The sequence below is a fragment of the Phoca vitulina genome, unplaced genomic scaffold, assembly GCF_004348235.1.
Source record: "Phoca vitulina isolate PV1807 unplaced genomic scaffold, GSC_HSeal_1.0 scaffold3, whole genome shotgun sequence".
NCBI lineage: Eukaryota > Metazoa > Chordata > Mammalia > Carnivora > Phocidae > Phoca > Phoca vitulina.
In genome coordinates this window covers 4,904,135-4,931,665 of record NW_022589706.1, presented here as the reverse complement: position 1 = coordinate 4,931,665, position 27,531 = coordinate 4,904,135, and the positions used below count along the sequence as shown (strand labels likewise).

Genomic DNA, 27,531 nt, shown 5'->3' with positions numbered 1-27,531 from the left:
TTTCCATGTATTACTTGAGCCATTTAATGGCAAAAGAAAGGACATTTCTCCAATATTTCATGTTTTGTTTTTATTTTTCCCTAGTAAGTAAAAAAATGCAAAAGAGGCTTTTCAATTTATGGTTGTTTAATGTAATTTAATTTTGTGACTGATTTGAATATGACATAACGACAAAGAGACAATATAATGCTTAGATTTTTATTATCTTGCTAATTATAACTTTAAGTTATCATTAGTTAATAACTCAAGACCCAGTGTATACTCAGGAAGAGGTTCATTGTTGACAAGAATGATGTAGATCTATATTTTATGTTAGTTAGGTAATCTGTATTAGTTAAGGTAATGCTAGATGCTATAAACAGACAATTCCTAAAGTTTCACCATCTTAGTACAATAGAAATTTATTTCTTGTTTATGTAAAGACCAAAACCAGGTAATACTTATCATTAGTGGCTCATCCTCCTTTCAGATACAAACTCCTTTGATTTTCTGGAACCACCATTTTCAACAGATGGCTTCATGGGTTACCATGAAGAAGGAGAATAAGGACTACCACACCTGGAAGGTGTATTTATTTATTTATTTATTTATAAAAAAGATTTTATTTATTTATTTGAGAGAGAGAGCACAGAGGGAGAGTGAGAGGGAGAAGCAGACTCCCTGTTGAGCAGAGAGCCTGATGTGGGGCTCGATCCCAGGACCCTGAGATCATGACCCAAGCTGGAGGCAGACGCTTAACCGACTAAGCCACCCAGGCACCCACACCTGGAAGGTTTATATGGGTCAAGCCTAGTAGTGATGCATGTCACACGTCTTTCTTCATTACATCAATCAGAAGTTAGTGTTATGGCCATACCAAACTGCAAGCCAAGCTGAGAAATGCAGTGTAGGTTGATGAACGGCTATCTACTCTGGCCACCTTATCATTATATATCTATTTTACTCTTCTTTGTGTTAAGAACAGTGAAGGATCTTAGATTTTACCTTACTTGCAAGCTAACAAGTTAGCTGCTACCACTGTGGACACTGGCAAAAGGCAGGAGATCCTGGGTCAGAGATAAAGGACTTCTACTCATACCATAGCAAGCAAGCAAGGTCAGCTCCCTGTTTGCACTGGTTCTTCTTGCTCCTAAGTTCCACTAGGGCAGTGTGAGGGGGCCTACATAGATGATATGCATGCAGGGGTTTTTATCACAGCTGAGGAACCCTGAGCTTAGGAAACCTAAATCCTTTATAATGGGTTACAAATAAGCCTCAGCTTTGCTCTGGAGGGAGGTACTGTCTTTATTATACCAAACAGTGGATAGACTTATACTTTATCCCCAAGGAAGGCACTATCTCTGTGTAGGCTGCTTGCCGTAAAAACATCTTTGAAAAAATAGTCCAAAATAAAAGCTGTCATTTAAAAATATTACTCTTCCCAATTCTAATTTTTAAAAATTGGTGTAACAGGGGCACCCGGGTGGCTCAGTCGGTTGAGGGTCTGACTCTGGATTTCGGCTCGGGTCATGATTTCAGGGTCGTGGGATTGAGCCTGGCGTCGGGCTGCACTGCGGAGTCTGCCTGTGATTCTCTCTCTCTTCCTCTGCCTTTGCCCCTACCCCTGCTTGTGAAATAAATAAATAAAATCTTTCAGAAGTTATTTAACAATTTCTAGTGTATTTTTCGTTATTTATTTATGCACATATATCTATAATATGTTTACAAAATAGGAATTTTATTAAATGGGCAATTTTATACCCTACTTTTAAATTTAACATCCTATACTATTGTTTATTTCACTTAGAGTCTTTTCTCTTCACCTTTATTGGGATATAATTAATGTGTAACATGGTATAGACTTAAGGTGTACAACATGTTGATTTGATACACTTACATACTGCATAAATGATTACCACCATGGCATGAGCTGACACGTCCATCACCTCACATAATTACCATTTCTTTTGTTGTGGTGGTAACATTTAAGATTTGCTTTCTTAGCAGCTTGATGCTTTATATTAGAATCCCAGAACTTACCCATCTTTTAACTGGAAGTTTGTACCCTTTGACCAACATCTTCCCATTTCCCCCAACCCTCAGCTGCTGGTAACCATCATTTTGCTATTTTTCTGAGTTCAGCTTTTTTAGATTCCACATATAAGTTATATCATATAGTATTTGTCTTTCTCTGTCTTATTTCACTTAGCACAATGCCCACAGGTTTCATCCATGTTTTTGCAAATGGTAAGATTCTCTTCTTTCTCATGGCTGAATAATATTCCATTGTATATATATACACACCACATCTTTTTTTTTTTTTTTTTTTTTTTTTCTTTTAGTGGGGGTGGTGGCAGGGGGAGAGGGAGAGAGAGAATCTTAAGCAGGGTCCACACCCAGCCTGGAGCCCGACACACTGGACTTGATCTCACAACTGTGAGATCATGACTTGAGCTGAAATCAAGAGTTGGATGCTTAACCAACTGAGCCATCCAAGTGCCCCTATACCACATATTTATCCATTCATTTGTTAATGGACACTTAGGTTGTTTCCATGTCTTGGCTATTGTGAATAATGATGCAGTGAACATGGGAGTGCAGATGCCTTTTTGAGATCCTGTTTTCGTTCCCGTTGGTTATATACCCAGAAGCGGGATTTTTTTTTTTTTTTTTTTAAAGATTTTATTCATTTATTTGACAGAGACACAGCGAGAGAGGGAACACAAGCAGGGGGAGTGGGAGAGGGAGAAGCAGGCTCCCCTCTGAATAGGGAACTCAGTGCGGTGCTCGATCCCAGGACTTCAGGATCATGACCTGAGCCGAGGACAGATGCTTAACCAACTGAGCCACCCAGGCACCCCTTTAAAAATACATGAAAAATTGTACAGGTTGTTCTTTCTAACAGCTTCCTAAGTTTTATCAAAATTAAGGTTGTTAACCAAAATTAGCCTTCTCATACGACTTCTATTTCATGTATCATGTGATTTTAGGAACATGACAGATAGACTTAGTATCTTGACAACTTTTTTTTTTTCCTTTTCCATTTTAATATACAGATCAGGATGAATGAGCCAAGTAATTTTTTTTTTTTTTTGCATAGTTGGTTTTGACAATAAAAAAATTTGGATTTTCTTGTCTAATATAGACTTAGAATTTTTTCATCTTTGTGCTTTTTATCCCCATTTATGTTAGCTTCACAAGAAAGCCTAGGACATGGATATCATTGGTTTATCTCCTGCGTTCTTATCCTATACAGCCCTGACCTCCCATTTTCAGACCCTAGTTTCCATCCTTTCTTAATTTCTGAGGCCCTTCCACATCAATAAAATTCCTGTATTTTTAATATCTTCCTTGAACAAAAGTTTTAAAACTTCTGCCATTTAATGCGTATACTCACTTGTCTTTTCTATTGGAATAGTCTGTCTCCTATAAGGATGATGCTGTCTTCTCCTGAAGCTCCTTTTTTTTCTTCTTAGATTCTATTTTATTATTATTATTTTTTAAGTAAACTCTACCCACAAAGTGGGGCTTGAACTCACGACCCTGCGATCAAGCGTCGCCTGGTCTCATGGTCTACCACCTAAGCCAGCCAAACACCCCTCCTGAAGCTCTTTCAAATGTTGATTTTCCCCTATTGTATCTACCTTATCAGTCAGGACTGGAGGTGGGATAGGTGACCTTGTTCCATGTTGTTCTTTCCAGACCATGATCCTTGTCTTCCCTAAAACCCTTAGATTTGATTATCAAGCCAAATGATTATATGTCCCTCCAGCTAGCTACTTGTGTATGTTGGTGTTGTCAGCCAACCTCTGCCTGAACTCTGTGAATTTCTCAAAGAGATTTCTCCTGGGTCACAGTCACTCCATTACTGTTGCTGTCACCATTCCTGGTAAGTGCGGTGTCCACCTGGAGTGTCCTTGCTCTCTCATGTTCCTTGAGTCCTTTACCTCTAGTCATCTTGTCCCCAACTTACACTAATATACTTAGTCTGAAGAGCTAGTCAGTATCAGTTTCTGTGCCCTCTCTGTAATACCGATATTAATTTCATGTATCCCAGTCTATCCATTGTCTCCTGTCTTTCCAGCTTAGCTGCTTTAGTAACTCAACTCCAGTAATTTTTAGACCCACACAAAACCTTAACATCAGTTACCAATTATATCTTAACAATTTTCAATTTCCTGAACCCCTCCTTACTCAACTTAGATTTCATGCTCCATCAGTATAATCACTTCCTTACGTTTACTATCTTCAACTTACCTGCCCCTCTTTTCAGTAATTTACATCGTACAGTTTCTCTGCTTAATTACTTAAGTAATTTCTCTGCTTGAATGCAAACATTTATCTGCTCAGCACCTCTACCCATGCAGCTGAGTGTGGTTAGAACAAAACCTGTAACATAGTGTGTCTCCTTTTAAATCCAGGTTAACTGTCTTCAAGTGATTTCTCTGAATCCTTCACATCCCACGTCAAATCCGTTAGCATTTTGAATTTACTTTTTATTCCAGAAATCTATTGAGAATCTGCCCTACTTTTTACCATCTCTACTGCTACCGAGTATTGTCCAAACTATCATCTTCTCTTTCTTCAGATTTTTTTTTTTTTTACCAAAAATGGAGGGAATTTTATAGTGTCACATAACTGAAAAACCCAATAACTATTTTATCTTTAGCTGTGGTGTGATCCAGGGACTTAAAAAATATGTATATATCACTGCAACCCAGTCTCTCTTGGCTCTGCTTTCTTCTCTGATGGGGTTTTTTTTTTTTTCCTTAGATTTTTACAGTAGCTTCCTCAGTGGCTTCTCTGCTTTACATTTGATTCTGTAGTTTATCCCCCGCAAAGCAGCCCAAATGAACCTTTTAAAATGCCAGATTACATCTTTTTTTTTTTTTTGTCATAACCCCCCCAATAACTTCCCATCTCTCTTACAGTGGCTAATGCACCCTGTATGATCTGGTTCCTGGCTTTTTAAACCTCATTTCCCACTGTTTCCCTTTCTTGCTAACTCATTTCAGCCACCCTGGCCTCCTGCTTTTCTCTTACTGCTAAACATAATCTTCCTTTAGGGTCTTTGCACTTACAGTTGTCTCTGACTATGTATTTTACCTGTTAGTCTCTTGCCTTTATTAAGATGTAAGCTCCTTGTTATCTGCAGCACCCAGGACAGTGCCTGGCCAAATAGGCACTCAAATATTTGTTAACTGAATGAATGAATGACCTGTAAAGTGGTTATCCTTCGAAATTGTTAAGGACATGTTTAAGCAGGGTTGTAGTATGCTTGAGGTAAAAGAAATTGCAGCTATGTACAATGTTAATGCCTCTGTCCTTCAGTTGTTTAGATATTGGAAGGATATGCACGAAAGTGTTATCAGTAGTTGTCTGAATATGTATTACCATTATTAGGAAATTTTTATTCCATTTTCAAAAACAAAATATGAGAACTAGAAAGATGATGTGGTTCACTGAAGGACACAAGGAAATTAAATCAAAGCAGTGAGAGTGTTATCACATGTATAATAGAGTGTTATCATATGTATGAGAGTGTTATCACATGTATGTATTATCACTGGATAATAATTTCTTTTAATTTTTTTAAATTTTTTATTGTTATGTTAATCCCCATACATTACATCATTAGTTTTAGATATAGTGTTCCATGATTCATTGTTTGTGCATAACACCCAGTGCTCCATGCAGAACGTGCCCTCCTCAATACCCATCACCAGGATAACCCATCCTCCCACCCCCCTCCCCTCTAGAACCCTCAGTTTGTTTTTCAGAGTCCATCGTCTCTCATGGTTCTTCTCCCCCTCCGATTTCCCCCCCTTCATTCTTCCCCTCCTGCTACATTCTTCTTCTTCTTTTTTTCTTTCTTAACATATATTGCATTATTTGTTTCAGAGGTACAGATCTGAGATTCAACAGTCTTGCACAATTCACAGCGCTTACCAGAACACATACCCTCCCCAGTGTCCATCACCCAGTCACCCCATCCCTCCCACCCCACCCCCCACTCCAGCAACCCTCAGTTTGTTTATCACTGGATAATAATTTTAAGGATGATCTTAAAGGTGAAGAAAGGAAAGATTTTACCAATGTCTCACTATAACTTTATCTTCAGAATGTATATTTCTGGATCATTTAGATTTAAGTATTCTAGTAACTGAGTCCTCTTAAACATTGCTCACTAAATTTTAACAGAGCAGAGGGAAACTTTGTGGTGAAGTTCTGGGAGGGCCTATTCTATGTCTGCTGTCTCCTTTGTCAGAATCTCAGTTACTTAAAATAACTTTTCTGATTGCTGATGGGTCTTTTATGTTCCTAAAATACAGGTGGTGGCTTTTTTAGGACCTGGATTGTATCTTTTTCATCTTTGGGTTCTTACTGCCTACCACAGTGCTTGGTATATAATAGGTACTCAATAAGTGTGTGATGGATAAATGTTGTTGTTTTCAGTTGACCAGTGGTAGTACTAGTTTCTCATGGTTATCTTTTTTTTTTTTTTTTTAAGATTTATTTATTTATTTTAGACACAGAGTGTGTGAGCTGGGGGAAGGGGCAGAGGGAGAGGGAGAGAATCTCAGTCAGACTCCCTGCTGAGCATGGAGCCCGACATGGGGCTTGATCTCATGACCCTGAGATCATGACCTGAGCTGAAACCAAGAGTCGGACACTCAGCTGACTGAGCCACCCAGGTGCCCCATCATGGTTATCTTTATTAGGAAAAACCTTTTGCTTGGGTAGTAAATTCCCCACTGCTTTACATAAGTGTATGCAGTAATTAGGTTGTTGGTGGACAGAGGGAAGGAGGAAAAACAAGAAAGAAAAAAGCACAACAATGACAGTCTGTTCCATTCGAAAAGATGAATGCACACGTATTAAATGACAAACTTCGTGTTTGTTATTATTTTTAATTGAATAGTGATTTCATTGGGTAATTTTCTTAGTGACATGATTTGTTCTTACTCATGTTGAATTAGGAAAGCATTTTAGCCTCAATATTATGATAAACTAGATGTATAAATGTCAGTGCTAATAGCTTAGTATTTTATTTTAGTCTTCTACAAATTGATGCCTGTGGTATCTGGACATTTTTTGGCTTGTTCTTGTAAATAAGGTCTCAGTGATGTTTAAGGAACAGCAACTTGTGGCCAGAAAAGAAAAAAGCTCCATATTATCCAGGCTAAGCAATATAAATGAGACTCAGAAATCTCCCACTGGATCAAAAATCTCCTAGGGAAAGATCTCTTGAGCCTACAAACTAAAGACCTTCAATATAATTTTAAATAAAGCCTTTTATGTAGTATGAGAACATTTTTTAGTTGATAATCAATTGCCACTATTATGTAGGCTTAGTAGATTTGCAAATTTACAAGTTTTTACAAGTCAGTTGGGTCCCTTCCTCAGGAAATCAGTTTAAGTTTTTTTTTCCTATATTGACTCAAAGAGCCTAGTTGTCCTTAAATCCTGCAAATATATTTGCCTTATAATTTGACGGCATTGAGTCAACACCCTTATAGGGTTTGTAGTGTTGTAAAAAGAGAAACTGTCCAATAGAGTATCACATTTGAAAAAAATAGACTGTGCTGGATAAAACCAGTATTGGCCATGAGTACCATGCTTTGCTTTAAAGCACCTACACCTATTCAAGGAAATATTCCCTTACCCAGTGCTTTCAAAATGTATACTTTAGGTTTGGAAAGCAACTGAGATGTATCTTTGTGAAATTAAACCATGGTTTCAAATAAAGTAAACATGCAACAGAATAAAGCTACCTTTTGGCACAAAATTAATTCTGTATTTGTGTTAACATTAAAGTTTATAAAGATTGCAGAACTATTGTAATTATTAAAGTAATTAAATTGTTTCAAGCTAAATATGCTTGGGTAAGTGCATCTTAACTTTCAGTTACAGTTGACCCTTGAACAACATGGGGGTTAGGGGTGCTGATCCCTTGCATAGTCAAATCCATGTATAACATTTGGCTCCCCAAAATGTAACCACAAACAGCCTACTATTGCCTGGAAGACTTACCGATAGCATAAACAGTCAATTAACACATGTTTTGTTTGCTATGTGTTTTATATACTATATTCTTACAATAAAGTAAGGCAGGGAAAAGAATGCTATTAAGAAAATTATAAGGAAGAGTACTTACAGTACTTTACAGTACTGTACTGTAAAAATCCACATCTGAGTTCAAACCCACGATGTTCAAGGGTCAACTATAATCATTATGTTTAAGCATGTTATGCTAAGTAGACCTTTTTTGGGTCTCATCAGCATACCTGAAGCTGTAGGTAATAAGAATGATAGCTTTCATTTTTCAACCACTTTTCATGTGCTGGTCATTGTGCACCGTCCATGGATTCACTCTCAAATAACTTTCCATGAGGTAGGTATATTTGTTAGTCTCAGTTTTTAGATTTATAGACTCAAGCATAAAAAGGTTAAAGAAATTGCTCAAGGTGACACAGCTAGTGTCTAAGCTGGGATAATAAAGTAAGTCAAATTTAAACATGTTAACAATGTATTGATTGACTCTGATATCAAGTTTTGTTCTCTGTTTTTGTTCACTTTTCTAGTTGATTTGGAGCATATGCGAACAGTAAAACCTGAAAAACACTTAAGGTTTTGCCAGGAAAATGGTTTTAGTAGCCACTTTGTCTCAGCAAAGACAGGAGACTCTGTAAGTAAAATAATGAATACTGAATATTATGAGTGATCTTTTGTTTAATAATAATATTCATAGGAAGTACACTTCCTAGGCTTAACTTTTGGAACAAATTAATTCCTATTGAAGACATAAAATAGATATAATATTTATTCTGTTTATATTACATTTATAATTCATTTAACATAGGCTTATGGTTATTTTAGAGAACTTAAAAGTACAAGAGTTAAAAAGAACATAAATTAAAAAAAAAAAGAAAGAACATAAAAATCACCCATTATCTCAGCATCCAGAGATGACCATTCACAACCTCATATGATCCTTATGGTTTTCTGATGCTCACAAATACTCATGCCATTGCTGCTGCTGCTAGCGGATTGCGTTCACTGAATGCTTGCTTTGTGACTTCCGTTGTGCTTCTCCCATTATCTCTGTGCCGTAGATGAGTCCTAGAGAGATTATGTAATGGGGTCCAGGGTGCACAGCTAATGAGTGGTGGGGATAGGATTTGTAAACCTAAGTAGTGACACTCCAGGGTTATTAACTGCACTAAATATTTATTTAAAAAATAAAGATCATAATATAGAAATAATTTGGTGTTTTAATTTTATTTAATATATTTTTGTGCAGAAAATTTGGCCATATCATTTAATATTATTAAATAGATTTAATAATCCATCAGATTTAATTAGATTTAATAATCCATACTACCGCCAACATTGTATTTGTGCCATTTCACTGTGTTTTTTTTTTAACATCCAGGATTTATTTATTTACTTTTAAATCTTTGTCAATTTGGTAAGCCAAAAAAAAAAAAAAAAGGTATCTTGCTGCTTGACTTTCTTTGATTGCTATCAAGGTTGAACTTTTACAAATTTAATATTTATTTTCTGATTATTATCAGAACCCTTTCCCCCAAGGTAATGCAAACATGAGCACATACCCACACATGCCATTTAAAAATACATAAAATCAATACTCTTGATAAGTCCGCAGATTGGGCTTCTGTTGTCACTTATCTTCCTAGGGGTCTACTGTCAATTTAGAATTATTTTATTTTATTTATTTATTTTTTTGAGAGGGAGAGAGCGAGCGAGCGTGTGAGCGGGCCAGGGAGGGGCAGAGGGAGAGGGAGAGAGAGAATCTTAAGCAGCTTAAGCAGGCTTCACGGACAGTGCGGAGCCTGATGCAGGGCTCAATCTCACAACCCTGAGATCATGACCTGAGCCGAAATCAAGAGTTGGAAGCTTAACCGACTGAGCCACCCAGGTTCCCCTAAAATTATTTTAACTTCCAGTATTTTAGCTTGTGTTTTAACCACCCCATATTTTTTGTGTACTTAATGTTGAGCCATCCTTAAAAATCCTCGTTATTTTCTTTTGAAATGCAGCTTTGAAGTGGTTTGTTCTTGTGGAATCACTCTGAGACTTTAGTCATCTCCATCTTCAGGTTATTTTCCTCATCACCTGGGGAGTTGAGCTCCTGACTGTACTTTCTCTAATATTACCTTTGTTATGATTCTTAGTGATTTCAGTATCTTTGTTTGTCCTCCACCCTACCTCAGCCACTCACTCCCAGGCTTTGTCATTACAAATCACTATATCACTCTTCTGTTACCTCCTATCTCAGTCAGCCATCCTAATCACTGACCACCCTCCTGTCTTTCCAGCTCATACCCCTGAATGCCCTAATCCAGTCAATCTGCAGTCCTGGCAGGACCTGCTAGAAGCTGATCTTAACACCTTTTTAATGTCCCTAACCTCCTTTCATGTCCACATTTTCCTCTTTTCCTAACTTAAATTCATGGCCATTCAAAATCATTGCCATGCGTATGCCCTCAATTCCCATTCCTCTCTTTGACTTTATAAAACTCACTTGGCTAAAGCTTAACTCTGGTTTAAACCAAGCCCCCACTATTTTGTGGTGGCACCCAGGCATTTGAACATGATCAGAGAGAAGCAGAGGCATGCTGGAGGTTTCACTTAAAATTCACAATTACTAGCCTGAAGTGGGCCCTTAATGCTGCTCAGTAATTATACCACATGTCCCTAGGCCATCATCACTCCCTCTCACCTAGATGACTGTTTTCATAGCTTCTCTTTTCTCCTCAGATCTTCATCATTTCCTCATTCATTCTCCCAGCTGATGACCTTGTTTCCTATTCTATAGAAATTTGAAGTCAGCAGAAGATAACTGCATACTCTTGCCACCACATTTACCCCCACTCGCCTCATTCCCTGCCTGTGTTCCCATATCTTTTGTACGGTTACTGTGGGACAAACCTTCTGTGCTCCTGGCTAGGGCCCACTCCTCCACTGTGCATTAGTCCCATTTCTCTTGGCCTAGTAATGAACATTGATTGCTCAGCAATTCTCTCACCTTCCTGCATCATCACTTTTTTTTTGTCTACTGGATTATTCTCTCAGCATACAAAATATTGTGACTTCCCTTATCTTAAAAACAAGAAACTCTTGATCCCACATTCTTCTCTAGCTGCTGCCTTCTTTCTTTCCCCTAGTTCCAGTGGAATGTGTTTTGAAAGAGTTGTCTCCAGTTTTCTCTTTGCAGTTTCTCTTGAATAGTTTCACCTGGACTTTTTCACCCAGTATTTAACCCGTACTACTGTTATTAAAGTCACTAGTGACCTAGTTTTTGCTAAATGCGGTGGTCAATTCTTTTTTTTTTTTTTAACTTTTTTTTTTTTTTTAATTTATTTATTTGAGAGAGAGAGAGAGTGAGAGAGAGAGCACAAGAGGGGGTAGGGTTAGAGGGAGAAGCAGACTCCCTGCTGAGCAGGGAGCCCGATGTGGGACTCGATCCCGGGACTCCAGGATCATGACCTGAGCCGAAGGCAGTCGCTTAACCAACTGAGCCACCCAGGCGCCCGCGGTGGTCAATTCTTAGTCCTCATCTTACTTGACTTAGTTGAAGCATATAAAATAGTTAATCGCTCTCTCTTCTTTGAAATACTTCCCTCACTTACCTTCTAGGATACTACACCTCCTGGTTTACTTTTATCTCACTAGCTCTCTCAGTTCCTTTTGCTGATTCCCTCTCACTCCAACTTCTTAATATTGGAGTGCCTTAGGGCTCAGCCCTTGGATATCTTTTTCTAAACTTATTCCCTTAGTGACCTCATTTAGCCTCAGGGCTCTGACCAGACCTCTTCCCTGAACTCCAGACTCATATATTCCAACTGCCTGCCCAGCACCTCCACTTGGATGCCTAATAAGCAGCCCCAATTTTATTCAGGTTCAGAACTGAACTCTTGATAGTCTCTCCTGAAATCTCCCGTAGTCTTCCCCAGTTCAGTAATTGGCAGATCTTCTACTAATTGCTAAGGTGGAGAAAATTTTAGAATTATTCTTGACTCCTCTCTTTCTTTTATACCCACATCTGTCTATTGCCAAGTCCTGTTGGTTCTACTTTCATGATATATCAGAATCTGGTTACTATTTGTTACCCTCTCCACTGCTACCACTTTGTTTCAAGCCTCCATTATCTCTTACATTAGTGTCCTTGCTGGCTTCTCTTTTTGTACCCTTAATCTTCTGTAGTGAGAATACTCAATACAACAATCAGACTGACCCTGTTAAAATAGAAGTCACATCAAGCCACCTTCCCATGGCTCCCATTTAACTCAGAGTAAAAGCCAAAGTCCTTCCATAGCCTACCAGATCGTATGTGATTTGCACTCCTTTTTAATCTCTTTGCTTATTTTCCTTCACAATCCCCCACTTTCTCTCCTTTCCACCATGCTAGCTTTCTTATTTTTCTTGAATGTTGACCATCAGTGAACTATCATATGTAATGTTTTTTAGGATATAAATGACATAAGCCTTTTGGAGATATGTATTTTTTTTTTAAGAAATCAAAATTAATTGCAGCAAATATTCAGTAAGTAATCATGAGCTAAGTAGGGGTAACAATATGCTAAGACACTTATGAAGCAAAGGTAAGTATAACATTACAGTCAGTGTCTGGTTTGGAGTCCTGGGAATCCTAGTGGGCCCAGTATAAGCTAAGTATGTATGAAAGGCTGTTTATAGAAAAGTACTGTTGATTTCTGTTTAATAATAACAGGATACTGCTCCTTTATTCTGAACCTATAAAATAAAGATTACTAAGTTGTTTTGCTCAAGAGATGTGGAGAATTTATTGAAATTGATAAAAGCCACAAAGATTATTAAAGGGTTGGAAGGTAAGATCTTTTAAGATAGGCTAAAGCCAGATCAAAAGACCAATATAGAATTGGCACTGAAAAACCTGGTACTAAAGTACAGACTAATTTATTTTCCCCAGGACTTTCAGGAGTTTGTTATGCTAGTAGCCTTTTTTTTTTTTTTTTTTTTTAAATGTGGTATCTGTAATTAATTCTCTTATGTTAAAATTTTTTAAATGTAGGGGCACCTGGGTGGCTTAGTCAGTTAAGCGGCTACCTTCAGCTCAGTTCATGATCCCCAGGTCCTGGGATCCAGCTCTGCATTGTTGGGCTCCCTGCTCAGTGGGGAGTCTGCTTCTCCCTCTTTCTCTGTCCCTCCTCCTGCTCATGATCTCTCTCTCAAATAAATAAAATCTTTAATAAAATATAATAAAATATTTAAAATGTAAATTTTTAGGGATAAATGTCTTTATGTTTAGACCAATTTAGTGAATTGCATGATTTTCAAATTATGGTTTAATCATTTAAAAATTATTACACTTAAAATGTTACTGTATTTGACAAAGCTATTTTTGGAATAACCTGGTACATCATATTTTCACAATTCTTGATGTTTGTCATTTTTTAGAAAGTTCAATTTATTTGAAAGTAACTTAAGCATGCCTATTCTAAATCATTTAAACCTATTTTTGTTATGTAGGTCTTCCTGTGTTTTCAGAAAGTTGCTGCTGAAATCCTTGGAATCAAATTAAACAAAGCAGAAATAGAACAGTCACAGGTGATTATATTGAACTTTATATTTTTAAAAAACAATTTATTTCCTAAAAGACATTAATTTTCACCATGGACTCCTTTCACATTTATGCATTCTATGTACATATCCCTAAAAGCCTTAGGAATGAATTGTATGAATGAATCAGTGTTTATTGTGGAAGATGGAGGACGTTAACTTTTTGCCCAATTATGATACCATTGAAACTTCATTTTGTCCTGAAATTGAGATTAATATAATACACATTTCATCAGTGGTTAAATAATGGGTTAAGATGCTGACCATATTGTTTTGTACCTACTTATTTAAGTTCTTCCAGGATTACTGTACCACAATATTCTTTTTATATTTCATACAAAATCCCAACAATTTATCTAGGTTTAATCTTAGAGTTTATTCCATTTGGCATCCTCCATGTTTACTTTGGTAAAACATTATTTTTTCTTTAAGTCTGTGTTCTCTGTTCTCTAAAACATCCCTCACTGTAATGATATTAATTTTTGATGTTCTTTTATTGTTAATTTAGTACACAGTTTGATAATGGTATTAACTATTGAAGATTTCTGAATTCTCTCACTATTTCTAGATAATTCTTAGACAAATAAATGTGAATACCAACAATCAAGCATTTAAAAATACCACCATAATAGTACACCAATTCACATGTTTGATAGAATGAAAAATCAGAGTAAGAGCCTAGAGTTTAAAGTTAAGCTTTGGTTTGCTGAGAAGCAACAAATAAATAAATTTTTCCGCAATCCCATCCACTCTATGTCCATCCCATATAGCTAAAAAGATATAATTGTCTTTTCCTATCCCTATATTTTCTTTAATTTTTTCAGTGTTCTGTGTCTTATTTTCATGGTCACTGTGTGTGTGCGTGTGTGTGTGTGTGTGTTTTAAAACAGAGCAAATATCAATTGAAAATTTTTATGCTGATGTGACTGTTTCTAGGACTTGATTACAATATTTGAAACTCTGGAAATCTCTTTTTATTTCTCATTTTTCAAAAGACATTTATTTCAGCACTTATTATGGTCAGGCAGTGTTAAGATATCTTATGCCATATAAATTACTCCCAGACAAATAAAAATAGTTACAGTTGACTCTTGATAAACACAGGAGTTGGGGGCACTGAGCCTCCCCCTCCACCGCCCCCGCCCGCCGCACAGTTAAAAATCCACATGTAACATTTGATGCTCCCAAAACTTAACTACTATAGCCTACTGTTGATTGGAAGCCTTACTGATAACATAAACAGTTGATTAACACATATTTTATATGTTATATGTATTATATACTGTATTCCTTCGAAAAAGTAAGGTAGAGACAAAATGTTTTTAAGAAAATCTTAGGAGGGGCATTTGGGTGGCTCATTTGTTTGAGCTTCTGACTCTTGGTCTCAGCTCAGGTCTCGATCTCAGGTTTGTGAGTTCAAGTCCCATGTTGGGCTCTACGTGAGCTTACTTAAAAGAAAAATCATAAGAGGAAATACATTTATAGTGTGGTATTTATAAAAAAAAAATCCACATATAAGTGGACTGGTGCATTTCAAACCTGTGTTGTTCAAAGGTGAGCTGTGCTTGGCTTTGGCCTAAGAGGATGTCTACAAGAAAGAGAAATCACCATGACTTGCTTGATGGCACAGAACTTGGCAGACTCCAGAGGTCAAGTGATTCCTCTGCTTTTTAGTTTCTCTTTCTAAATGATGTTTGTCTCTGGTTAATTAGAGAGTTAATGAGTGATTCTCAAACAATAAACAATTTATTGATCATATATATGTGGCATAGTGATGGGTCTAAAGAAGATTTAAAGGAGTTTAAGATGCGTAGTTACTACCTTAAGTGAAGAAAATATGTGCCAGGCACTGTGTTATCTCATTGAACTTTCTTTTTTTTTTTTTTTTTTTTTTAAATTCTTTTTTTTTTTTTAAGATTTTGTTTATTTATTTGACAGAGAGAGACACAGCGAGAGAGGGAACACAAGCAGGGAGAGTGGGAGAGGGAGAAGCAGGCTTCCCGCTGGGCAGGGAGCCCGATGCGAGGCTCGATCCCAGGACCCTGGGATCATGACCTGAGCCGAAGGCAGACGCTTAACCGACTGAGCCACCCAGGCGCCCCTGAACTTTCTTCATAACTCTGTGGGGCAGGTGGTAATTCATCATTTTATGGGCAGGAAACTGAAACTGTTGGGAGGTTAAGTAACTTGATCCACTGACGTATGGTTAGGCGGTGGTGGAGGCAGGACTTGAACTCAGGCTTGTGACAGCAGTGCCCCTCGTGTTCCCACTCTGCTCTGTTAGGGGCAGATTTACTGGGCAGTTTGAAGTGGGAGGAAGAGAATAGCAGAAAGACAAGCTGGCATGAACAAGCTGAAAAGCTTAGGTTATTTTTTGGAAGCAGAAGAGCAGTTTGGTTAAAATAAATGACCATTGTATTGTAGTGTGAAGGGAATCTGAAAAAAGATTATGGAGATTTATGAATACCAAGTTGATAAATTTTATTTAACATATTGATAATGGGAAATAATTTTTTAAGCAGAGAAATAAATGAAAACAGTTTTTAGGTAAGATTAATCAAATGGTTGTGTGTGTGTGTGTGTGTGTGTGTGTGTGTGTGTGTTTGTGGTTGGTTGGTTGGGAAAGAGATGGAAACAAGGAGATTACACTGCCTTCATGTGATAAGGATCAGAATCAAGGCGGAAGGGAAACAATGGATGTAAGAGAGCAGAATCAACAGGGCTTGTGGAATGACTGGATAAAAGAGAGAAGTCCAAGATTACTTTGAGATTTCTCTCCTAGAGGAATGGAGAAAGGGGAACCCTTGTGATTGGTGGGCCCTCCTAGAGGTGAAGGTGGCTGGTAGGTCACAGGCAGCCACCCCGGGAAAGCATTCTGTATACTGCGTCGTCTCCACTGTGCTCAGGTTCAGGAATAACACCAGAGAGATGGACTAACTTGGATACTTTTAAAAGGCAAAATTTTAGGGAGGCTTGATTAATGTTCTTAGCTCACTCTTAGTCACTCTTAGTCACAAGAGCCAGAAAGCTACTATCTTGACTTTAGGGATGGACTTAACATCTAGGCATATTTTAACTAAAGAGGTATCAGATGTGTTAACCTCATAGCCCTCTACCCTCCCTGTACACATTACCTTTTCAGTGCATCCCATCTTGTTTATTATGTGACTGACACTTAACTCAATCTTCAGTTTGTTGGTGGAGTTTACTTTGAATTCATTCATTTGAAGATGAATTCACATTACAAAAGCCCTCTTTTCTTATGTTTATCAGAATCCTTTGTGTAGGGAAGCCTCTTCTTCTTTCCCGAATCTGATGAATTTGGTGCCTTTGCCAATTAAATTACTGATTTCACAATTAACAACATTTCTCAGTGGAAACATTTTCAAAAGTTCAGATTTTAAAAAGAGGTTTCTGGGGTGCCTGGGTGGCTCAGTCATTAAGTGTCTGCCTTCAGCTCAGGTCATGATCCCAGGGTCCTGGGATCGAGCCCCACATCGGGCTCCCTGCTCAGCGGGGAGCCTGCTTCTCCCTCTCCCACCCCCCCTGCTTATGTTCTCTCTCGCGCTGTGTCTCTGTCAAATAAATAAATAAAATCTTTAAAAAAAAATAAAATAAAATAAATAAAAAGAGGTTTCTAAGAACCTACATGCAAGCCAGCAAGCCGTGTTGAGCACAGTTCTTTTTTCAATTGAAATATATTTGACATATAACATTGGATAGACTTAAGGTATATGACATGTTACTTTGATTGTAATGTGATTGTCATTGTAGTGATAGCACCTCTATCACATTCCATAATTATCTTTTCTCTTTAGCAGTTGGAATAATAAGTTCTAATGTCTTAACACGTTTGATGATTATCATACAATATTGTTGTCTGTCTTCACTGTGCTGTGCATTATATCTATAGGGTTTATTTACTATTCGTTTTAAATTTGTACCCTTAGGGACGCCTGGGTGGCTCAGTCGGTTGAGCCTCTGCCTTCAGCTCAGGTCATGATCCCGGGGTCCTGGGATCGAGTCCCACATCGGGCTCCTTGCTCAGCAAGGAGCCTGCTTCTGCCTCTGTCTCTCTCTCTCTGATGGATAAATAAAATCTTAAAAAAAAAAAAAAAAAAAAAAAAAAAATTTGTACCCTTAAACAACATCTCTTTGTCCTCCTTACCCCCGATCCCTGGCACGTACCATTTTACTCTGTTTTCACAAGTTTGGCCTTTTAAAATTCCACATATAAGTGATATCACACAGTGCTTGTCTTTGTCTGACATCTGTCACTTAGCAAAACATGCTTGAGGTCCATCCATGTTGTCACAAATGACAGAATGTCTTCCTTTCTCATGGCTGAATAATACTCCATTGTATATATATGTACTACACTTTTTAAAAAGATTTATTTATTCATTTTAGAGGGAGAGCACATGTGTGGTGTGTGGGGAGAAGGGCAGAAGGAGAGGCGGAGGGAGTCTTACGCAGGCTCCATGCTGAGTGCAGACCCTGGCTTGGGGCTCGATCCCATGATCCATTAGATCACGACCTATTAGATCACAATCTGAGCTGAAACCAAGAGTCGGACGCTCAACAGACTGAGCCACCCAGGTGCCCCATATATGTACTACATTTTTTTTAATCCATTCATCTATTGATGGACACTTAGGTGGTTTGTATATCTTGGGCTATTGTAACTAATGTTGCAATGAATATGGGGGTGCATATATCTTCAAGTTAGTGTTTTTATTTTCTTTGGCTAAATACTCAGAAGTAGAATTGTAAGATCATATGGTAGTTCTGTTTTTAATTTGGGGGGGGAACCTCCACACTGTTTTCCATAGTGGCTGCTCCAATGTGTGTTCCCCCCAGAAGTGCAAAAGGGTTCCCTTTTCTCTACATCCTCCCCAACATTTATCGCCTTCTTCTTGATGATGGCCATTCTAACTGGTGAGAGAGTGGGAGAGAAAAAGAAGTGGGGCAGGGACGCAAGGCAAAGAGGGAAAGAGAATGCACACTTGTTTTCTGTGTTTTTTGAAAGATTCCTGAGGGAATTTGGTGTAACATTTGAAAGTGTTTGTATTATTTTCTGGAGAAGGAGCTAGTTGGTAGACTCACCAGTCACATGGAAACTGATGCTATAGTAATTCAGTTTGTGACATAGGTATTTATAATCAGGTTATAGTCTTGGTTCCATTCAGTGATTATATAAAGAGATTCTGCTATTTTAGTCTAACCTAGTTTGTTCCTTATGTACACTCTAGATGCCTTGTCCAGAGTCCCCGATTTAAGCAGTAGTTGCATTTGTATCATTTATCTGTTCTCTTTTCTCCCCCAGCTGTTCTCCTCTAAGATAGTGTAAAAGCTGGGACTAGTTGTTAACAAATGTCCTCATTTCTCGTATTGTTCATGTTTTTTTGTTTGTTTACAAAGTCGTCAAACCTTTAGGGAAAAAAATGAATTTCCAATTGCTATGCTCTCAGAGGTGTAGCGTTCAGCTTTTCAGTAATACATCAGATAATCCAAGGAGAAAATGCATACTCCTGTGTCTTGTCTCTTTCAGTCTGAATTGCAAGGAGGTTTTGCCATATATACTTGATGGTAAGGGTTTTATTCATTCATTCATTCATTCATTCATTCATCAGAGAGAGAGCGAGCGAGAGAGCATACAAGCAGGGGGGAGTGGCCGGCGGAGGGAGAAGCAGGCTCCCTCCTGAGCAAGGAGCCTGATGCGGGACTCAATCCCAGGACCCTGGGATCATGACCTGAGCTGAAGGCAGATGCTTAACTGACTGAGCCACCCAGGCGCCCCAAGAGTTCTTAAGCATTTTTAAGCCTTGACATTTTCACTTGTCAGTTAATAAACTATGAATTTCTGTTTGGTTTGAACTTGGTAAGCATTAGTTTCCTCAAAACAAAAATTTCTCTCCTGTCTGAGATACTAAACTTGCTAAAAAAAAAAAAATATGTGTGTGTGTGTGTGTGTGTGTGTGTGTGTACATATATATATATATTATTCCTGAGGTCCCCTCTGAATATTTTCATACTGTATATGAACACATCTAGCACAGGGCCTGGTGTGTATTAGGCATGCACATAACTGTACAGCTCAGGTGCCCATTTAACCCCCGATCCTAGGGTCCCTCTCTTTAGCTTTATCTGAATATTGACCTTCCTTAAGGAGCCACAAGGAACTTAGATTCTTCTTACCTAGATGTTAATCGTTATCATTTTTGCCAATCTGTTTACGAAAACTGCACTGAGATTCCTTTCTTATCCTAAACATCACTTGTCTTCCTTGTAGAACATACTTGCTTTGTACAAACTATTCTAATCCTCAGATACTGAACATTGCTTAATGGATTTCCATATCATATCCCATATTTTTCTTTTCCTCCTCACATTTTAAAGTTATTTTTTTATATAGTTTCAAGATCTAAATGTGGGGCTTTAGAGACCATGTAGATAAACCTTGTGTTTTTAAAAAGATCAGGAGGTTGTGAACACCAAAGTGTTAAAGTAACATGCACCCAAAGTTATGAAAGTTACTGGCAGCATGTAAGGACACATTATATGGAAGAAAAAGAAGTTTCTTTTAAGTTCCTACTATGTACAAAGTTCCATGCTTCAAAAAAATGCTATAACCATGCTTTAAGTGGTAATCTCTAATTTTGTTGCAGTTTGAATATATATCAACCATAATATTCTTTAATAGTCTACATCTCTGTATTCCATGCTAGACTCTTACACATCTCAGAAACAGAGATTATGTATTATTTATCTGAATGTCTTCAATATCTAGAACAGTGATTAGCTTTGAATGAGTGATACTGACGAGTGTTTAAGCCTTCAAGGTATGTTTACTCCATATCCTGAACATGACAAACTGCAACTTTTGCAATGGCAAATGTGTTACTACTGTCTGGATTAAGACACAGTTGCAGAATTGGCCAAATTGATCTTTAGTGTCCTCCCGAGAGCCCATCTCTATACTCTTTACACCTTCCTGCCCCAGCGCCCAGGTTGCTTTCTTGCTTACCCTCTGCATAGCTGCCGCTTCCATTTCCAGTATCCACTCACAAATAAATACTCTGACAAAATAAGGGTTAAGCCGGTGTTCAGCCACACGGCTTCTTTGCCCTTAGGGCCATTTCTTTATTTTCACTCCATTAACTAATAGCAGAGAATAATAGCAGAGTGTACTTTGTGGCTCCACAAGTAAAAGTTGGTGTTTTGTAGGTAACATTTTCTCTGAAAACATCAATGAATGGCTTGTAAACAAGCTGACTACTATGAAACCACCATGAAGTTTATGGCATGGAAATCATGTTTTTCTCCTCATAGAAAGCAAAGTTTTGAATCTGCAGAGCCTTATTAGTCTGGCTTCCAGTTCAGAAACTTTGTACAAAGCTTTATGTCACCACAGCCAAGGCCTCCAAGAAAGATGTTGCCTTGTTAGTTCTTCATTAATTTGATGAAAATTAATGGTGAAAATCCAAGTCATTTATGTTAGTCAATACTTCAACCAAAATGTCTTGACCACAGGTCAGTAACCTGGTTGTGTTTATAGGATAGGGTTTAAACCAACATTGTGGAGGATTAATGAGTTGCTTACTGATTATGAAAATCCCTTTTCTTTATTGTAACCCATAGTTTGGCATGAAACAGTTAGGTTTGGGGAGGTCAGATAATGGTGTTCAACGTTAATACCTCATGTGGCAGTTGGTAATGCTTCTGTTGATAGCATCAGGCTGAATGCCTAGTAAATCATGAGTCTTGTCCAGAAGTTAATGCTGCTTGCTAGAGAATTGGAGCAGAGCCCATCCAAGGCTAATATACCATAGAATCCTCTTCATTTACTCTCAGTTGTTTATCCAATCGTTATAAATACTATCACAAAAAACTGCCCATGTTAATATGTGTTTCTATATGTGTTAATTAATAGATACTAATATGAAGAAAGATTTTCTGAAATAAGATATTTGAAATCATAAAAAAAATGAGGATAATTTTAAGTCTAAGAAATTTGAGGGGAGCACGTTATCGCTATCATACATACTTGTTGTACATGCTCTTTTCATCCTAAGGGTTATAGCAATCCAAAACCTATCAAAGTAGTTTTGATTTTTTATTTAGCAAAACTCCTTTAGATATTTGAAACAGTAGCTATTGTGCTTAAATACTGTATGTCAGGACTTTTTCTTAAATGATAGAAAATGTGTTTTGGATTTGTTCATTTCTATATGGAATTTGGAAGCATGGAGGTGAGGGTTATGTGGGACAAGGGAATGAGCATCAAAAAGAAGTCTTTGACAAGTAATAGATATTAAGTGTAAAGATTGTAAGTGGCACATGGCTTCCTCAGATTTATGCATCCACTCCCCACCTTCAGAGAAAATTAATTACTCCTTCCCCTCTCTTCCCACAAGATATTATGAGTCCACTAGTAAAGCTCTTATCTTGTATGGCAATTAGCTGTGTGCATGTTTCTCTCCCCATTTAGTCCAGAGCACCTTGTGAACAGAGATTGTGTAATTCAACCGTGCATTCCCAGTGTAGAGTGACTGGCACATAGATCTTTAGTAATGTTTGTTGAAGAAGATGGAATTAAATACTTTTACTGCACTTTAGTATAGAAAATCCCTGTAATTCTTTGTTGTCCTCTGAAATTCTGGGTGTTATAGGTATAATGTGTAATTGTGATACCAAAAGTAGAACTCCCATCTTGTCTGGAAGGTTCAGTAGACATGTCTATTTCAATAATTAAATAGAGTTGCAAAGCATAACGTTTCATGGATCTTCATTCATTTTCTTTCCTTTTATATGCATATATTCTGCTGTTTTTTTCTGTGACATGTTTAAATTTATGTGTTTGTTTCTTTTTCTGCTTTGATGTTCCCTTCTATTTTCAGTCATTGAACATACTTTCCTTTTTTTCTTTCTTTTCTTCCCCCCCTGCCCACTTTCTTCTTCATCTTGTTTATGTTGTACGGAATTGGCAGCATATTGTCAGGGCAGAAATAGTGAAGTACCCGGAAGAAGATAATCGACATACCAACTCTGCTCAGAGTAGAATCTGTTCAGTACAGTAGTGCAGGTATTAATGGGTAAATTGATTGCAATTTGGGGGAGGAGGGCGGGGGAATAGTGGATGCTATCTTGCTCTTTATTCCTTATGAGTAGAGAAGTTCAAATGATTATTGTACATGATTGGGAGTTAATATTGTTAATTGTAAGGCCTGTTTTAGAACTTTGAAAAATTGATTCTTTGCCAGGAGACTGACAAACAAGGAATTGGAGCAAATTAAAATAACATTTCAGTTGCTTTCAAACATATTTGTCTTTATGGTTGTGTTTATCACATGTGCAGTGGAGTGGAGAGTTGAGACAGTTATTTCATTATTCAGTCCTTCCCATTTTTCCTGAAATAGCATGGTAATTGAAAGGGTATTTTTAAAATTTGCCTTGAATTACCTTTCTTTGTCTGCTTCTGTGTGCAGACTTAGTAATAGAGTTGAGAACAGTGAAGGAGCTGTTTTAATTTAAATTATTACTTAGGGCATATTGCTAAATTCATCATTGAAGATATTCCTTGAAGTGTGGGTTAGAGGGATGGAAAGAAGAGTTAGAAGTGTCTTTTGGTTTAAATTATTTTAAAAACATGAATATGAGGTAATTTTCTAAATTTTTCATTCTGTATTTTGTTAGAGTCATTATTCATAACCCAATAGTGAGCTCTCTGGAAGTAAATTAGGGATTTGGGAGGAAAGTTTTAAAAATTGGAAAAGTTTTAAAAATTGGTTTGCTCAAAACATTTCTCCTTTATATGTGGCTCCTATTTAACATTTACACATTTTCTGACTAACTCACAAATTGCTGCAGACATTCTAAAAAAGTTATGGCTGGGTATAATGGTTTATTTAAATATTAATAAATAATGACATATTTTACTTTGAAATTATGAAGTCTTGCCTATGAATTATTGTATGTGAATGATTAATTCTCATTCATTTGCTTTAAATTATAACTAGGCTTTAATTTTTCTTATTGATGTGTCAATTTTGTGTTAGACTTGTGGTAACATCAAGTTAATGTCATAAAACCAGGGAAGACTCAGTAAAGGAATTGCTCTTCCATCCTTAAAAAACAAAAAAACAAAACAAAAACAAAAAACAAACTGAAGCCCCTCACTCCCCAACATCTCAGCTCTACATCAGTTTGTTCTGATTGATTCTTTTAATATCAGCTCTGGCTTCATTTATGATGTCTATCATCAGGAGTTCACCACAGTTCAGAAAATAAAAATATACTTTAACAAGCTCTTTCTAAATGTTCTGATGTGCTGATAATAACTCTGTTTTCTTTTATGACAGAGGGTGGTGAAGGCAGATATTGTAAACTACAACCAGGAACCTCTGTCGAGAACTGTTAACCCTCCTAGGAGCTCTATGTGTGCAGTTCAGTGAGCGCACTTTACCTTTGTACCAGTGGTCCTGGCGGCCCTTCAGCCCGTGTGGCCCGGGGCCTCTAGAAGCTCTGTTATCAGTGGCCATCTCTGTAGTGTCCAGTTAGCACTTTCCTCCCAGCTCCCTTGGCTCCTCGGCCTGGATGGGATCCAACTTCGGGACGACACACTTGGAATCCATTAGACTGCTTCACTGAAAAAGAATAATGTTGGTTCTCTTTACGTTCTCCTTCTTTTTTCTCCGACGTAAACTTTTTTAGACAGATACGAAAACTATACAAGTCTTGATCAGCAGCCAGGATTTTGGCCCAGCACAGTTTCATTCTCTTATCTGAACTCCTACCTGGTAAAGTGCACTTCCGAGTGCAAACATTTAAACAAGTAATATATTTTATCTACAGATACTTCAGAAGGCATTCTTTTGCTGTCTATTGTGAGTGAAAATATATAAAGTTGTATTCAACTGAAAATGCTTGAAATAAAGCTGTAATCTATTTTTTTCATTTTTTAAAAAAGGGCCTAAATTGTTTATATTGTTGCTGTAGCTCACAAAGTAGTGAGTATTTGCTATTGTATTTTTATTACTGTGTCATGGTCATTATGTATTGTGTAATACTCAGGTTAGACGGCTTTTTGAGGTTTGGTAAGTGTTCAGCTGATGTTTCCTCCAAACTGCATAAGAGCACCCCCAGAACGAGTCACGGCTGTTGTTGGATCATTGTGGATCACACTGTACCTGATGTTCAGATGTTCTTCTGCAAATAAACTTATCTCAGTTACTTTTTTGGGGGAATTTTCTTTCAGGTGTCTTCCTTTTAGTTACAGTAAACAAAGTGTATTTGGATGCAAAGTGAGGGATCACATGACGATTAGTAAGCTTTCAGTCTCTTAGAGTTGTAGGTGATTTTGTTGGACTGATTTAAGTCTGTAGCCTGGCGTGTCAGGGATGCCACGTGAGGTGCACCCTACCTCTCTACCCTTCCTCATCCTGATCTCCTGTGCACTGTCTGCCTCTGCACAGAGCCTGGACTCACTCCTGTGTGCTTTATGATGCTCTGCCTTCCTGTCTTAACGCATGGGTCCCTCTGCCTGGAATTCCTCCCGCTCTGAATTCTCTCTTCTGCCAGCCAGCCTTTAGGCACTCTGAGGGCAGGGCTCTGTGTATCTTGGTCATAGTTGTGCTTGGCCTTGCCACATCAAAGCAGGAATGAATGCCATCCCTCCACAAAGCCAGTCCTCGTCTATATGGTGCAAGTTCCCTGTGAGTACCTCTTGGATGGTCATTACCCCTTCTTGCCTCAAATCACAGTTATTTGTGTCCTCGTGTTTTATTACTTAACAAGCCACGAGTCTACTGAGAACAGTCCGGGTCTGTTCTGTTTCATGCCTCTCTGGAGCACCTAGCAGCGTGCCTTTCTCAGAGAAGACTCGCCACAAGTATGTGCAGAAATTTTGGACACCTAATTTTACAGCTGTAAGGGATTTTAGAAAACTTGTTATTTAATATCCTGTGTGGCTAGGGAAACTGAAGTTTGGAGAGAAAAAGGAACTTGACAGAGGACATGGAATCAAAGCTAGACCCGATAGGAAATCTTCTGTCTCAAGGCCAGGGGTCACCAGTTCTCGAGAGTGATCTGAGGTTGAAGAAATTTTAAAGATTGTGACTTCTGTAGTCATCAGGTAGCAAGTCTAATCTTAATTTTAACTGTGATTTCTGTGTTTTTTATTTTATAGCAATTAAGCAGCCTTTTATGCCTTTCAAAGTGATAAGCCCTTCAAAGTATTTCATTTTATCCTTCCTTTTGGCATCTCCTAACAGGATGGCCCGTCTTCTAGGGAAAGCATATTCTCCCCGTGTTCCTCAGGAGAATATAAATTTGAATAAAAGAGAACTCAACTCTCAAGGACCTTACAGTCTAATAGGAGAAATATTTGTTGTTGCTATTTTATTTAATTTTATTATTTTTAAAAAGATTTTATTTATTTGACAGAGAGAGAGCACAAGTAGGGGGAGGGGCAGAGGGAGAAGCAGGCTCCCTGCTGAGCAGGGAGCCTGCCGTGGGCTTGAGATCCCAGGACCCCCGAGATCATGACCTGAGCTGAAGGCCAGAGGCTTAACCGACTGAGCCACCCAGGTGCCCCTGTTGCTGCTATTTTAAAAGCTCTGATTAAGTCTACTATTAAACTAAACTTTCCCTAGATTTTATGTTCAGTAAGAGATGAGGCCATGCTCTTGTGGTCATTTTGTGTTGTTTTTACATCTATGTGAAAACTGGAAGATTTTCAGATCTTTTTCTTAATCCAATTACTGCAGGTATGACTTATCACATATATATGATTGTACGAGCTAAGTGCTACAGGGCATTCTGGAGGAAGCAGAGAAATTACGAGAGGCCTGTGATCACACCAAAGCGCCTCAGCTGTGTGTTGACGCGGTTGGAGCACTGAATGGGACTGAGCAGGGGCAGGAGGGAGAATGGCCTTTGTAGGGTTGCTTTTCCTGGACATTTTCAGGCACTTGTCACATGAGCTGTTTTTTTTTTCTCACATCAATCTATGACAGGTGTATCATTGCCCTCATTTTACACATGAGGACGCCGAAGCTGAGAGTGAGTGAGTGAGTGCACCAATTCCCTCCTTGAGTAGGCGGTAGAGCCAGGATCCACACAAACCATTTCTGAGATAGGATGGACAAGGCCGGGTCCCGATTTAGGCTGCCTTCCATTTGTGAAGATCACACACCTGCCCTCCTTCCTGGGAGTTGACCAGGCCTGAGTGTTTCTGGCGGTAGTGATGGTCAGTGTTGGTCCTTCCATCTTCTCACATGACCACCTAGACCAGTAGTGTAGTCCAGAGAGGCCGGGGGTGGTAAGTTTCCCCTCTGATCACCAAGGTGAGGATAGAAAATGTGCCCCCCTTCCCACCCTGTGCCTTTGGTCCCATCGGTTTTATGTCTTTCCCAGCTAAGCTTGACCCATCATTGAGAGCCTTTTGGGCCAGGAGAGCCAGCACAGTGAACATGCAATAGAGCATATGGCCAAAGCAGATTTCTGAATTCCATATTACAATTTTCCCCATACCTCGGGTTTTATTTTTGAAACAAAAATGTAGGATTCATGCTTATTTTACTTTGACTGTTACCTCTCCTGTCTACAGTTTTTAATTTAAAAAATTACAAGTCTTTCCATCTAGTTTTAGGCACTTTGTCTCCTGAAGACACATGCTATAAAGTTTCAAACACATTGTGGTCACTTCTGGTGCTTATTGAACTTTCAAAAAACGCAAAAGTTTTCAGCCAGAACTGGTCATTGGATGCTGCCTTTCAAGTGCACCCTCTATTATGTGTGGCAAACCGCTCTGGAGTGGTTTTTGGAGTGGCCCGAAGAACTCCTGTGACTGCTTTATTATTCCAGGAGGAGGTAAGCCAGGGCCCTTTAAAGTCGATCACTGAAACAATGCAACGGAGCATAATA

At 38.1% G+C, this 27,531-nt stretch overlaps 1 protein-coding gene across 2 annotated transcripts in view; it reads left to right on the top strand.

Annotated features, from left to right (window-relative positions):
• RAB28 (RAB28, member RAS oncogene family) overlaps nt 1–25,978 on the top strand; it is a 93,695-nt gene extending 67,717 nt beyond the window's left edge. Inside the window, exons 5-8 of one of the 2 annotated variants that reach the window (XM_032399931.1) lie at nt 8,565–8,668; nt 13,516–13,593; nt 22,596–22,690; nt 23,967–24,053. In XM_032399931.1, the coding sequence (XP_032255822.1) occupies nt 8,565–8,668; nt 13,516–13,593; nt 22,596–22,685 (272 nt within the window). In that variant the 3' untranslated portion in view covers nt 22,686–22,690; nt 23,967–24,053. Of the gene's footprint in view, nt 1–8,564; nt 8,669–13,515; nt 13,594–22,595; nt 22,691–23,966 lie in introns of both variants that reach the window. The other variant, XM_032399923.1, reaches the window with a different exon arrangement.
• Nucleotides 25,979–27,531: the final 1,553 nt, after the last annotated feature.